Source organism: Artemia sp. Qi Xiang Cuo, chromosome 13, assembly GCF_049724085.1.
Source record: "Artemia sp. Qi Xiang Cuo chromosome 13, ASM4972408v1, whole genome shotgun sequence".
NCBI lineage: Eukaryota > Metazoa > Arthropoda > Branchiopoda > Anostraca > Artemiidae > Artemia > Artemia sp. Qi Xiang Cuo.
The window spans coordinates 23611268-23625432 of record NC_142806.1 but is presented as its reverse complement, the minus strand read 5'-3'; the positions used below and the strand labels follow the sequence as shown (position 1 = coordinate 23625432).

General features: G+C 33.4%; 1 protein-coding gene across 1 annotated transcript; it reads right to left on the bottom strand.

Moving 5' to 3' along the window:
* Nucleotides 1-1347: 1347 nt before the first annotated feature.
* Nucleotides 1348-10360, bottom strand: LOC148945095 (uncharacterized). Its single transcript, XM_089099167.1, has 2 exons — nt 9459-10360; nt 1348-3622 (listed from the first exon to the last, which is right to left on the bottom strand). The coding sequence occupies exons 1-2, from the start codon at nt 9571-9573 to the stop codon at nt 2880-2882; spliced, it is 858 nt and encodes a 285-aa protein (XP_088955293.1). The 5' UTR covers nt 9574-10360; the 3' UTR covers nt 1348-2879.
* Between the last annotated feature and the right edge of the window lie 3805 nt (nt 10361-14165).

Below are 14165 nucleotides of genomic sequence, written 5' to 3'. Positions count from 1 at the left end.
AGACCCCGGCACCGCGCCGGCGGATCGACCAAACGCCACCGCCGAGAGGCCCGGTCGAACGCCACTGAAGTGTCGTAACGCCGCCGGCGCACCGCAAGCACGCCACCGCCGGCAGAGGTGGCGGCATTCGGTCGAATTTAAATTATTTTTACGGCAATTCTTTATTGCGTCAACCGCAAAGTCGGAGCTTTTCTTTTTCGTGTGGTTTGGTATTTCGATTTTCCTGATTAGAAATCAAGCAGGGCTTGCACTATCCCCGAATTTCCGGGTGTTTCCCCGAAAATCTTTGCGTCACCTCGAAAAAAAATTTCATTCCCAAAATCCCCGAAAATCACGCAATCACGGTGCCACCCCTACCGATTTATCACCAGTGACTCTCCCTGCCAAATATTACTTTGCATACCATAATTCTTATGTTATTGCATATGCAATATGCTATTGGAAATATTGCAATATATATACACAGTTCTTCATCTGTTGACAAAAAACGTATCGTCCTTATGAAATGAGTTTAGATAATTTCGAATGCAGTTTCTCAATCAGTATTTCTTACATCACTTGTAGTCAAGATTTTTATTTTCAAGTTGAATAGAATTATAGAACACATTCACTAATATACAGCTTCTAACTTTTGTTGGATTTTGAAGTTGACAGCCTACAGATTGTTTCTTCAGTTGAATTTTAAGTTTGCATATTTTTTTTGCTGTTTTTAGATAATATTTTCTTAATGTTTAATACTCAATTGTTGAACGCCTGATAGAAAATACCCTCTTCCTACTGAACTATTTTTACAGTGACAAACTAGGATGAAAATTTCAACATCTTCCTGGAGCTACTTCAGTCTGCATATTGTTTCATTTAATTACGCTTTCATTTTTTCATTTTTAATGAGCTTTTCATTTTTTACCTAAGAAAATAGTTGGCACTTCATTTTTCTTCATAGCGAATAAACTATTAAGTGATTTTTGTGTCATTGTAATTGAAGTGTTCTCATGTGAAGAGCTCATCAAGCATTTTTCAATTTGATAAATTTACTCCTTTTAGATGCAGTTTATAATTTGACTGATATTACGTATTTATCAGTTTATAATTTGGAATGAATCCCTAAAAGGAAAAACTAATAATATCCAAAAGAGCAGCCAAAAGCAATGAAAAAGCAGTAGTTCAGCCTTAGCCTACATGGTATATATTCTATAAAGAAGCCAAAAAAAACTTTAAAATTTATTTTTTTTTTAAATTGTTATTAAAAACCAGTTTTTGATATAAAAAGACTTCTTAGGAATCCAAAAGAGCAAAAAAAAAAAACAAAAAAAAAAAACAATCAATCTCAAAGTCGCCCATTTTAACCTTTTTTAAATGTGACAAAACAGAAATAGGCAAAGAGCATTATGAAAAAATTAAGCTTCTAAGTTCAAAATTATATTCAAAGTTTTTACCCAGATAACTGACGAATTTTGTGATACGATATTTGAAGTTTATAAGCAGTAATGCTCGATGAAAAAGACTACTAATTTTGATAATTATTTATGTTAAGAATACATAGCTAATAGATACTTCAACTACTCGTATTATACAAGGGTTCTGAAACGCCACAGCCATTTCGTTTCTACCAGATTTCTACTTCTCTTGATGAATAATGAAGAAGACCAGTTTCCAGCCAGCGACTTGTGAACTTTTGAACTCATGAATCGGCTCGAATCTGTTGTAAATTTAAGCTGTGATTTGAGAAAGACTGATGAAAACATTAATGTTTGCGGTCAACATTAATCGTGCCGGTGGCGCGCCACCGACATATTACCGGTGGCGTGGCCTGGCGTGCTTTTTTTGGCCCCACCGCCGCCGGTCTTTCCTCATCGGCGCGGCGCCGGGGTCTAGATAGAACCCCAACCGAACAGAAATAATAATAAATAACCTATTCAAATTCAAAATATCAACAATTAGCATGTGTATGGCTGACAACCTCCACACCTCCTCAAGACCAGAAAGTAATTTGCTCTTTACTGAAAACAAAATAGATTTTAAATGTTTTTACTTTTTGACTTCAACAAATAAAGAAATATTAAGGGGCGACCATTGTCTACGTGCAGTAAGCATTCAATTCACCTTTGATAATAGATGGATTCAGAAATAAATGGGTTTTAAAACGAATGACGCACGTTTATTGTGGCAGTGTCTCCATGTCTTCTGTAATGGGTCATTACTTCGCGGATTTATTTCCGGGATACCGATTCTGAATTTTTTTCCAGAAAATAAAAAGCATAGAGATTACTTAATCTAGGCAAGAATCTGTAACATTTTAACAGGAATCTACCAATTAGCGAACTCTTACAGGTGACTAGTTGTCATCAAGAATTTGTGGTTTGACTAGTAATAAGGAAGGAGGAATTGGTTAAAGTTTTCAAATGAATGTATTGAAGCAAATTTTCCTATGCAAAATGCCGTAAACCTTGACGGAGGAAAGCAGAAAGAATGAGTCAGAGGTGATTTTAAATAAATTGGTAATTTTACAAAACGAGGCTATTTTGATTGACGAAAATTTTGTACGCGAGAATTTTTCTGAGAGGAAGCCGTCTGACGAAAGAATTAGCTGACACAGTAAATACTTGAGCAGCTAAAAGAAACTTTCGTTACAAACCTATTTCAAAACTTGATTTTTTATCGGGTTTGCCCTACTCTTTGAAAAATGAAATATGATTGAGCAATAGACTGAAAAGGGGTGGGGGCAGGAATCAACTGAAATTTAAATATATAAACAACTAAAAAAATGCAAGTTTTTGGGAGAGTTTGAAGAAAACCCTATAAATTCAAATTAATTCAGATTAGACAGTTGATACTTTTAAATTCTTTGAACATATAAACATTAATGCTGAAATACATTTTCATATTTTACACAATATTTTATTTAAAAAATAATACAATATTTTTATTTTATTTACACAATAATTTACACAATTTCCAAACTTTACTTCTATGGGATAGGTAGGTATTTTCAACATTTTGGTTTCGCATAAATTAAACTTTTCAGCATTTGGCTCAGGAGAAGCTTCTGTGCACACACAGCTGCCTGTTTGATGGATGGACAAACATATCCAACCATATGGACAACGCCTAGTTGTTTTACACCCCTGAGGAATTGAATCCTCCAATTCTGCTTGATATTCCTTGAAACTTCTTGCCGCTTCTTGATATCCTTGGCAATCCTCCCCTTGCCAATTGTCAAGGCAAGTTCTCTTCACCTCCTCTTCATCAATTTCTCTTCCATCTTCATCATAATGCTTTAACTTAAGAGGGGGGTTAGGATCTCCCCATCTAAGTATTTTGAGGCTTTGGCTTATCAATGACATCAATACCACTATAGGATCTTCCGTCTCATCCTTTTTGCCACCATACTCTTCAGTGTTAGTTACTACGGTTGATTGCTCGTGTTCATGTAAGGGACCCTCAAAAGTATCCTTCTTTTCATTTCTCTTACGACCATGCTCTTCAGAGTTAGTTCTTATGGTAGAAAGCTTTGGTTCATCATGGGGACCTTCAAATTCTTCTCCATTTTTCTTAAACTCCAATAAGAAGGATCCACTGGTGGTTCTATTTGAAGGACTTTTACTGCTAGCCATAACAGCAACTGAAAAATAAACGTTTTAGGACAATCGTAACATTCAAAAAATTTAAATTAAATTACTGAGAAAACTAAAATAAAAAAGGTTCAACAACGATGATGAAACTTATATATTTGAAATCAGCATACAAATCTTATTCTTTTGATGTACCTATTGGTATCAAAATCTGTTTTTGGGGTTATATATATATATATATATATATATATATATATATATATATATATATATATATAAAAAAAAAAAAAAAAAAAAAAAATATATATATATACAAAAAAACACAAATAATATATATATATATATATATATATATATATATATATATATATATATATATATATATATATATATATATATATATACACATATATATATATATATATGCCAACAGTGTAAAATATATATATATATATATATATATATATATATATATATATATATATATATATATATATATATGTATATATATTTTACACTGTTGGAATTAACAAGTAGTATGCACGGATTGACTCAACCAACACTCTAAGAAAAGGAGGTTTGATCACTGTATTTACTTTTAAACTCTTAAGAGGTACAGTTTTGATAAAAATATATATTTTTAAAAAAAATTGGTTTTTATGATGATTCCAGATATATAAGACTCATTAAGTCAAACAGTTCGTGGTAACGAACTGTAAGTAAGGAGCGACCCGGCTCAATGGTAACCGAAACTCTAGAAAACGGGTTTTTGATACCAATAGATACATCAAAAGAATCAGATTGCACTGCTGATTTCAAATATATAACTTTCATCAAGTTTAGTGATACCCATCAAAAGTTACCCACCTGAGAAAATTTGGCTTATTTTCAAAAAAAGGGGTAAGACCCCCTAAAAGTTATAGAACCTTAATGAAAATCACACCATCATATTCAGCGTATCAGAGAACCCTACTGTAGAGGTTTCAAGCTCCTATCTACAAAAATGTGGAATTTTGTATTTTTTGCCAGAAGAAAGATCACGGATGCGTTTTTATTTGTTTTTTTTTGTGTTTTTTCCCCAGAGGCGAGTGACCTGACCCTGCGGTTAAATAATATTGTAAGATGATTCACTAGAACTGAAATTGAAAGCTAAAGTGCGCTATTTTAAGTTACAAAAAAATAGAGGAAACTTCGTCCTCCTCTCACACTTATTTTTTTCCCAATATCTCCCAATCAAAAAAAAACAATAAAACAATAAAAAAAACAAGCAATACGGCTCAATAGTAATCGAAACTTTTAAAAACGGAATTTTGATCTCAATAAATGTATCAAAAGAATGGGTTTATAATGCTGATTGTAAATATATAAATTTTGTTAAGTTTCGTATTACTCATCAAAGGCTACGAGCCTGAGAAAATTTACCCGATTTTTTAAGAGGGAGGAAACATCCCCTACTAGTGAAAGAATTTTAATGAAAATCACACCGTCAGATTCAGCGTATCAGAAAACCATATTACATAGGTTTCAAGCTCATATCCTCAAAAATCTGCAACTTTGTATTTTTTGCCAGAAGAAAAATATACGAATATAGAAGTTAGTTACGTAAGTTAATTTGTAGACATCCATTTAGCAAAAGAAAAGTAAAAACTTTATGCAAATTTTGTTTACTTATTCAATGACGGTTAGCCAAAATAAAAGCTGCATTAACTAAAAAACGATCAGAAATTAAATAAAAAAACAAGTTTTTTAAACTGAAAGTAAGGAGCGACATTAAAACTTAAAACGAACAGAAATTATGCCATATATGGAAGGGGATGTCCCCTCCTCAATGCCTCACTCTTTCCGCTAAAGTTTGATTCTGTCTTACAACTTTATTTTTTAAAACAATGAAAAACTTTAGCGCAAAGAGCGAGGCGTTGAGGAGGGGACAGCCCCTTTCATATACGGAATAATTTCTGTTCGTTTTAAGTTTTAATGTCGCTCCTTACTTTCAGTTTAAAAAACTTGTTTTTTTATATATTTAATTCAAAGCTAAGGCTTGGCGAAGAATAAAGTAGAAAATTTCTGCCATTTTATTACGATAAACGACAATCTTAGCCCAAAGGTCTATGTATACATAAGTATGTATATGTATATGAATATAGGATGAAGTGGGTTGTATGAGGCCTGAGGGGGCAAAACCAGCTCTCATATTGAGGAGATGACAGTTTAACTTGAATTATAATAAAAGCAAGTGCTCAAAATGAACTGGTTTTCTCGAAGCATTGCCGCGCAAAGTAAAATTTTGAATTGAAGTGTGGGCTTTTAAGATTATGTTATTTAGTTGGATAAAGAGTTCGTGGTAACTAACTGTAAGTAACGAGTGACCTTGCTCAATAGTAACCGAAACCTCCGTGGAGCATGTTTCCTTTGGGGAAGGGACATTTCTATTAAGGGGGTGCCGGATTTCCCATAACTATTTAAAAGACGATCAGACATTAACTAAAAAAATATATATTTTTTCAACTGAAAGTAAGGAGCAACATTATAACTTAAAATGAATAGAATTATTTCGTGTATGAGTGGGTTCAACCCCTAGTCAATACCACACTCTTTACACTAAAGTCTTTTTAAGTACTTTCAAAAGAGCTATATATTCTAACTAAACGGCCTTTGTGATTAAGGGGTCATTCATAAAGAATTGGAACAGAATTTTGAACTTTAGCGTAAAGAGCGAGGTATTTAATGGGGGACGAACCCTTTAATATACATAATAATGAATATGAAACTTCGTTACGTAAGTTAATTCGTGCGTTACGTCAGATTAAAATTTCGAGAAAGCCATTTAGCCAAAAAAAAGGAAAATTAATGTGCATCTTTCGTTTTAATTATTCACATACTGTGAGCCAAAATCAAAACCTGCATTAATTCAAAAATATTTGGAAATTAAATAATAAAAAAACAAGTCTTTTTAACTGAAAATAATGAGCGACATTAAAACCTAAGACGGACAGAAATTATTCCGTATATGAAAGGGACTGTCCCCCCCTCAACACATTCCTCTTTACGCTAAAGCTTTTTATTGTTTGAAAAAATTGAGTTGAGAGACGGAGTCAAACTTTAGCCAAAAGAGCGAGTTGTTGCGGAGGGGACAGCCCCTTTCATATACAAAATAATTTCTGTTCATTTTAAGTTTTAATGTTGCTCCTTACTTTCAGTTAATAACTCATTGTTTTTTATTTAATTGTAATTAAGCCCTGTGTTCAAAGTAATTTTGAACGAAATTAGACTGTCCAAATTCAAGGCTCTATGTTACAAAAAAAAAATAATTGTTGTAGTTATGCACTCAGTGTGTGCAATGAATATGCTAATTCCAACCACAGATGTATGTACACAAGGGGTATTTATAAAAATTTAACCCTCAGATTTAACTTCTCCCCTTAGAGTTGTTGTTCCCAACTAGTTTTGGGCCATGTCACACCTAGGCATTTCTAAAATCCTGATGCTCCTCCTCGTGATATTCAATTTTTTTTTATTTATTATTTTTTTGAAGGAAGCTTAATTGACAATTAACTTGGTATATTTTTTTGGGTCTTCCTCAACGCAAACTTTACTATAATGAAAAATACCGTCGGAATACAACACCTTTTATAGAATGTATAATGTCATTGTAATGCTAGTATTATCCCCCACATAAGGGGGGATAATAGCCTCCACGCAAAGGAAAGGGGGGAGGTGTGGCCACTCCACTAGATATAGAAAAATACCCGATTTATCTTATTCATTAGAGCTGAAAAAAAATTCTACCATCCTCCAAGATTTTAACAACTCCAATATATAACTGTTTTAAAAAAACCCTCCCCCTCCCATAAAATTCTACGTATCAGTGTCTCTGAGTGGCTCCGGAAACTGAAGTTTTGACGTCATGGCTGTTTTGATGTTTTAATCATTCAGGGTGATCTTAGTTTTGACAAGAATTTCTAAGGACCATGTATGCTTTACTTTTCCAGTAAAGCAGATTTTCTGTAGAAATTCACACCAAATTATTGGGCTGATTGATTTTAGCTCCTCTGGATAATTATACAATACAACAGAAACTGAGGCAGACAAAAATTAAGGAGTAGAAGGACAATGAATTGAGGAAGGGACAAGGATAGTAGAAGTGTTTTCTTGTCTTTCCACAATAAAGTTCAGCATTGTAATAGTGTCTGTTATTCATATGAGATGTTATAAGAGTATTTGGCTTCTTAGGTATCAATATTATATCTGATGGCTCATGAATGGGAGATTTAGGAAAGGAAATTCAAAAGCTAACAGAAAATTGGTAGTAACAATTGGGGGCTGCAGAAAGAAGGCGTCAGCTTAGGGTTCACGAAGCACCATTAAAAGGTTGTAAGTAGCGATATTTATTCTTCCAGCGATTATACCATCTGCACCAAAACTTTGTGGTCTCTTTCGGTCATATTTCAAAACCCAAAAGCTGGCTACTTTAATTTCATCAATATATAGAAGATTCAAGCTCGAGAAAACATCTATAAATTAAAAAAGTAAAATATAAATGAGCAATTAAGATACTAATATATAGTTTTAGAAAATACCTGGTAATTTATTTCACAATTAAAGAATAGCACAGGAATAGAAATACAGTCATGAAGCCTTAGAAGAAAGTATCTAAAGATGAAGGATTGGAAAGTAAGGAAAAAAATGTCAACCAATGAATCAGGTACCGCACATTAGATAACATTTAAGTTCGATAATTAATTTTGAGAACCAGTTTTGTTATTTCATACTTATTTAACTTTGAAATTATCTAATTTGAAATAATTTTAATGATAGATTTTTTTTACCCCCGTCAAAAGCTGCCCTAAACATATTTGGTGGAAGATCTTAAGTATTTTCTCACCGAAAAGTGAAAAACTATATTGTTTGAAGTAGAACTAAGGTAAAACAAAAATCGAAAATGAAATCCAGTAATATTAACTACGAATAATAAAATATAATTACTTAAGATATTCCATCCACAATGCTTAATCACATCAACATCAAAATTATTTTTGGGGGATGGGATGGAGCATTTTTCTTGTAAAATTTTGTATTTAAAACATTAGTTTTGTTCTGATGGCTCTGACGTTTCAAGAGTGGTCAAGTGGCTGATTTCCTCTTGTGGACACAAAGGTCCCCTGTAAAGACACGTTTTCGGAAAATAAACTGTTTGCACATTTACTTTCTATCCACCTTGAATATCATAAAATAATATAGTTTCATGATAATTGTAGCACTATCCCCCACGTAGATTCTGAAGATAATTTTTTTTGTATTTTCGTTGTAATTATTTTTTTGATTTCTCATTCAACACATTAAAAAAAAAAAATCCCCCTTATTTTCTGTGAACTGACACCATTGCTATATAAACGATCCCCCTAGAGTATCCTAACTATTAAACAGACAAAAAGTTTGGGGGAGGGGTGGTCGCCCCATTATATTTAGAAAAATGCCCCATTTATTTTATTCATTAAAAAGTTGAAAAAATTCCCCCATCCTCCTAGATTTTAAACACTCCAATATATATCTTTGGTAAAAAAAAAAAAAATCATCAAACCCATAAAATTCTACGCATAGGTGTCTCTGAGTGGCTCCAAGCTTCCAACCTAACAAGTAACTTCGAAAGTATCTGAGACACCATAAAGCCTTGATGAAATACTATTATAAGTTAGAGAGTCTGGAAAAATAGCTTTAGGACAGGGTGCAGAATTGATGAGTCGGTCTTGCCCCACATAAGAAAAGCCAAACTTAGTTTTATAATAATGTATTAATTACCCATACCATATCCATGTATGTCCTCATTATTTTCCTCTTTTTCTTTGAAACATTTAGAGCGATACAAAAAAATATATAGGAAACACTTACCCGCTAGGCTGCTAAATAATACGGTGAACAGGAGTGTCCTTATTTGTTTGAAGAATTTGAAGGTCCCCATGATGAAACAAAGCTTTCTACCGTAAGAGCTAACTCTGAAGAGCATGGTGGTAAGAGAAATGAAAAGAAGGATATTTTTGAGGGTACCTTACATGAACCAGAGCAATCAACCGTAGTAACTAACACTGAAGAGTATGGTGGCAAAAAGGATGAGACGGAAGATCATATAGTGGTATTAATGTCATTGATAAGCCAACGCCTCAAAATACTTAGAAGGGGAGATCCTAGCCCCCCCTCTTAAGTAAAAGCATTATGATGAAGATGGAAAAGAAATTGATGAAGAGGAGGTGAAGAGAACTTGCCTTGACAATTGGCAAGGGGAGGATTGCCAAGGATATCAAGAAGCGACAAGAAGCTTCAAGGAATATCAAGCAGAATTGGAGGATTCAATTCCTCAGGGGTGTAAAACAACTAGGCGTTGTCCATATGGGTGGATATGTTTGTCCATTCATCAACCAGGCAGCTGTGTGTGCACAGAAGCTTCTCCTGAGCCAAATGCTGAAGTTTTTCTTCGACTCTAGTAAGAAAGATCCACTGGTGGCTCCATTTGAAGGACTTTTACTGCTAGCCATAACAGTAACTGAAAAATAAACATTTTAGGACAATCGTAACATTTAAAAAAATTAAGTTAAATTACTAAGAAAACTAAAATAAAAAAGGTTCTAGAACGATGATGAAACTTATATATTTGAAATCGGCATAAAAAATCTTATTCTTTTGATGTACCTATTGGTATCAAAATCTTGTTTTGGGGTTTAGGTTACTATTGAGCGGGGTCACTTCTTACCAACAGTTCGTTACCAAAAACTGTTTGATAAATATTTTCTGTTGTATCACAAGAGATTTCATCCATAAGCTTACTGGCACAAAACACTAAGAGCTGGTATATATATATATATATATATATATATATATATATATATATATATATATATATATATATATATATATATATATATATATATATATATATATATATATATATAAAGGTTGTAAGTAGTGATATTTATTCTTAAAGCGATTATACCATCTGCACCAAAACTTTGTGGTCTCTTTCGGTCAAATTTCAAAAACCAAAAGCTGGCTACTTTAATTTCACCGATATATAGAAGATTCAAGCTAGAGAAAACATCTATAAATTAAAAAAAGTAAAATATAAATGAGTAATTAAGATACTAATAAATAGTTTAGAAACTACCTGGTAATTTATTTCAAAATTAAAGAATAGCACAGGAATAAAAATACAGTCATGAAACCTTAGAAGAAAGTATCAAAAGATGAAGGACTTGGAAATATGAGCATAACTGTAGCTCAGTCCAGATTTTAAAAGATATAATTTTATTTATTTTTTTCAGAAAACCGACCGAGATTAGTCTACAGGCAGATTTTAGGAGGGGGCATGAGAATAAGAGGCACTCAACATTATCCTTTGGCAGCTGAGCCCCAAACAAAAATCTTAAATGATTTTACAAGACTTATAAGTGTATAGGACGCATAAGTACTTCTGATAAACTAGAATAAGGTTAAACTCAATTTCTTTGTGCCCATGTTTTTTCGGGGACGTGCCCATGATATTTTTCTGGAGAGTAAAACAGTTCAGATTCCTTTTCCTCTCCCTTCCTTTTTTTCACCTCATTCACCCTGGGATATAAAATCAACCTCCACCCAAAACTTGATTGATTTAAATTATTTACTCGCAGGCCATCTTACTACAAATGAACTTCCACATGTTGTGATCCCTATCTTATTCCAGAACGCAATATTATGTGTAAATGTATATTTTTTTTTATTATTTGGCCGTATGAATTTTTAACTATTCTTCGATCCCCCCCCCCCCGTAGATGCGATGAATTGATTACCCTTAAATACTAAATCTTAGCCAGACGCTGTTCAGGCTAGCCCTGCTAAAAATGAAACACAATATTTTCCTTTATAGAAAAGAACAAAAATCCATGGCAACACAAATAAGCTATGTAAATGGGACCAAATACACGAGCATGGAAACCCTGGCCATACCTCTGTTCATCTTATAAAATTTATGCCTGTTACAGCCTGACCAGGCCTCTGTAGATGTGTTCAAAATGAAACACAAATTTAATTATCGAACAAAGTTCAATAACATCCAACGTCTGTCTGGAAGACTGCTTTTATCTAAAATCATTTCTCCGGTCTTGACAAGCGAATGGAAAGGTCGTTGATTAATTGAAGACCGGTCGGCATTTCCTCTAAATATTCTCACAAAAAACCCTGACTTTGACTTTTAATTCAGTTAGCAAATGGTGACATTATGTAATGAGTCGAGAGACCCATTAAACCTGTCTATAATCAGTGGAGTCTTCCCAGAAATATTTAAATCAGCAATTGTTATCCCTATTCATAAAAAAGGCGATCCGTCAGAGACAAGTAATTATCGTCCAATCTCACTTCTTCCAGTTATATCTAAAGTGCTCGAGAGAATTATCTTCCGACGTCTTTCTCCCTTTTTATTTGGGATCAATACTTCAGATTCGTTGATTTCTTCTCACCAATATGGCTTCCGTTCCAATTTTTCAACTGCTCATGCACAAATCGACGCCACACAGTTTATACATTCCCAACTTGACCTTAAAAAAAACTGTATTGGGCTTATTTCTGGATTTATTTAAGGCCTTTGACATGGTTGACCATAGTGTTTTATAAGTAAACTCAAGAACATAGGGATTCGTGGAATTCCTTTCTCATGGTTCGGCTCTTATCTCTCTGGTAGAGTACAGAGTGTGAGTCTGGGCGGCACGACCTTGCATTCCCTACCTGTCCGGAGGAGCGTCCCGCAGGGCTTTGTTCTTGGTCCAATACTTTTCTCTGGTTCTTGGGTCCATCAATGCACCCAGTACTTTTTGCTGACGGATAGCAACTTTTTCATCATTGGCTCTAATTTACCTTTCATCGTCACCTCTGCTCAAATCCTTCTGAATAGAGTACAGGAATGGTCTCTCGTTAACTGCATGGCCATTAAGGTTAAACTCCCTAAATCCATTGTAATGTTAATTTTCCTATGCTATAAAAAGAGATCTAGCTCTCTGACCCGGCATGTCAGCAAAACAAATTTTTCCACAAGGGATCTTTGAAAAAAGATCTAAAATTTGGCCGTTTTGTTTTTCCTGATTTAATTCTCAAGAAATAGAAAAAAAAAAATCTAGAGTGAAACTATGTAGCTTTTTTTGAAAAATGTCTGGAGCGTAAAAATAAGAAAATTTGAAAAAATTGATAGTACCATAAATTAAAAAAAATCTTTTAAAATTAATTGGCCCAGTTGAAAATTCTATTATTTTTTTTTAATTTATTCCTGTACGATTGTTTTTACGTTTTCACAATTTAGACTCTTGTAGGGCTTGTATAAAAGTGACAAAGTCGAAATTGACTTCAAATTGTAGCTCTTTTTTATTTAATATGTTCCAAGCTTTTCAGCTTTTTATTCCGAGTCGTTAATTTTATATCTATTTATAAAACAAATTAAAATTTTACTTTATTTCTCCTGTTCTACATAACCCCACTATACACCCCCTAGATGGAAACATACCCAAGGCTAAAAGGGGTCAGAAACATTTTTAATTTGAGTTTGACTGCTGAGAGAATCGTATGAAAATGACAAGTAGAAAAAAGATCAACAAAGGATGGCTTAATCTAAAACATGTGCGGTAAGTACATACATTATACGTAATTTATTGTATAAATTACGTTGCATAAAATACGTAGTTTATTGTATAAATTAAATATGCTCCGGGAGCATATTTCCAATTTGTAGTTTTCACTGTTTTCCTAACAAAGCATTTTATTTCCATCATATTTTTTTTCATTATGTTAGTTTGGTGTGTTTAAGTTAAAATATGTTTGTTTAGTTTATGCGTTTAATATATGCTCTGCTTTATTTCCATTGGAGGGGGGAATATCCGTGAGAAAAATTCTTCATGGTGAAATTATCCATGGAAGCATTTTTCAACTGGAAAGGGAGGATTCCTTTTTGGTTAGATTAAGAATTTTGTATAGTATTTGATCCTTAGCGGCCTTAGACCTCATAATCTGGGAGGGAAAAGGTACCCATTAATTGAATTTAAAAACAAATCTTAGTGGAGAAGATAGGAGTAAGGAGTACTCATTTTGCGATGAGCAGCCTGTAATGGAAGGAACTAACCAAAACCTGATTCAAGGTTAAATTAGGCTTATATGGGTGGTATGCAACGTGTAATGTATGGGTAGCAATGTATATAAATTAAAAAACGACACAATCATTCTCCTAAACATAATCATACTTGAAACGGTTAAAGAGGGCAAACAGTAACCGAACAGAGTGGGGAGGGATAATGGACCTGAAAAACAGAGCGACTCGGCCCAATAGTAATCGAAGCTCTAAAAAGCAGAATTTTTATAACAATAGACCCATGAAAAAATCAATTTTGATGCTTATTCCATATATATAATACTCGTTAAGTTTAATATTATATGTTTTTCAACTTTTTCCTCAATCTTTTTTTGGTTTTTATCTTAAGGGTCAAGTGCCATTTTTATTGAGGATTCACCTACCTGGTGACAGGAGGACCAGTGGTTCAGTCTGCCTCTGGACAAGAGTGAAGTATATTTACAATTCAGCTGGCCTAAATA

What these genes read in the sequence shown, in the direction of transcription:
- LOC148945095 (XM_089099167.1), bottom strand. Translation starts at nt 9,573, where the DNA reads ATGCTCTTCAGAGTTAGCTCTTACGGTAGAAAGCTTTGTTTCATCATG. An exon ending in ATTATTTAGCAGCCTAGCGG is followed by an intron (nt 3,623 to 9,458) that starts GTAAGTGTTTCC and finishes TTTATTTTTCAG; the next exon opens with TTGCTGTTATGGCTAGCAGT.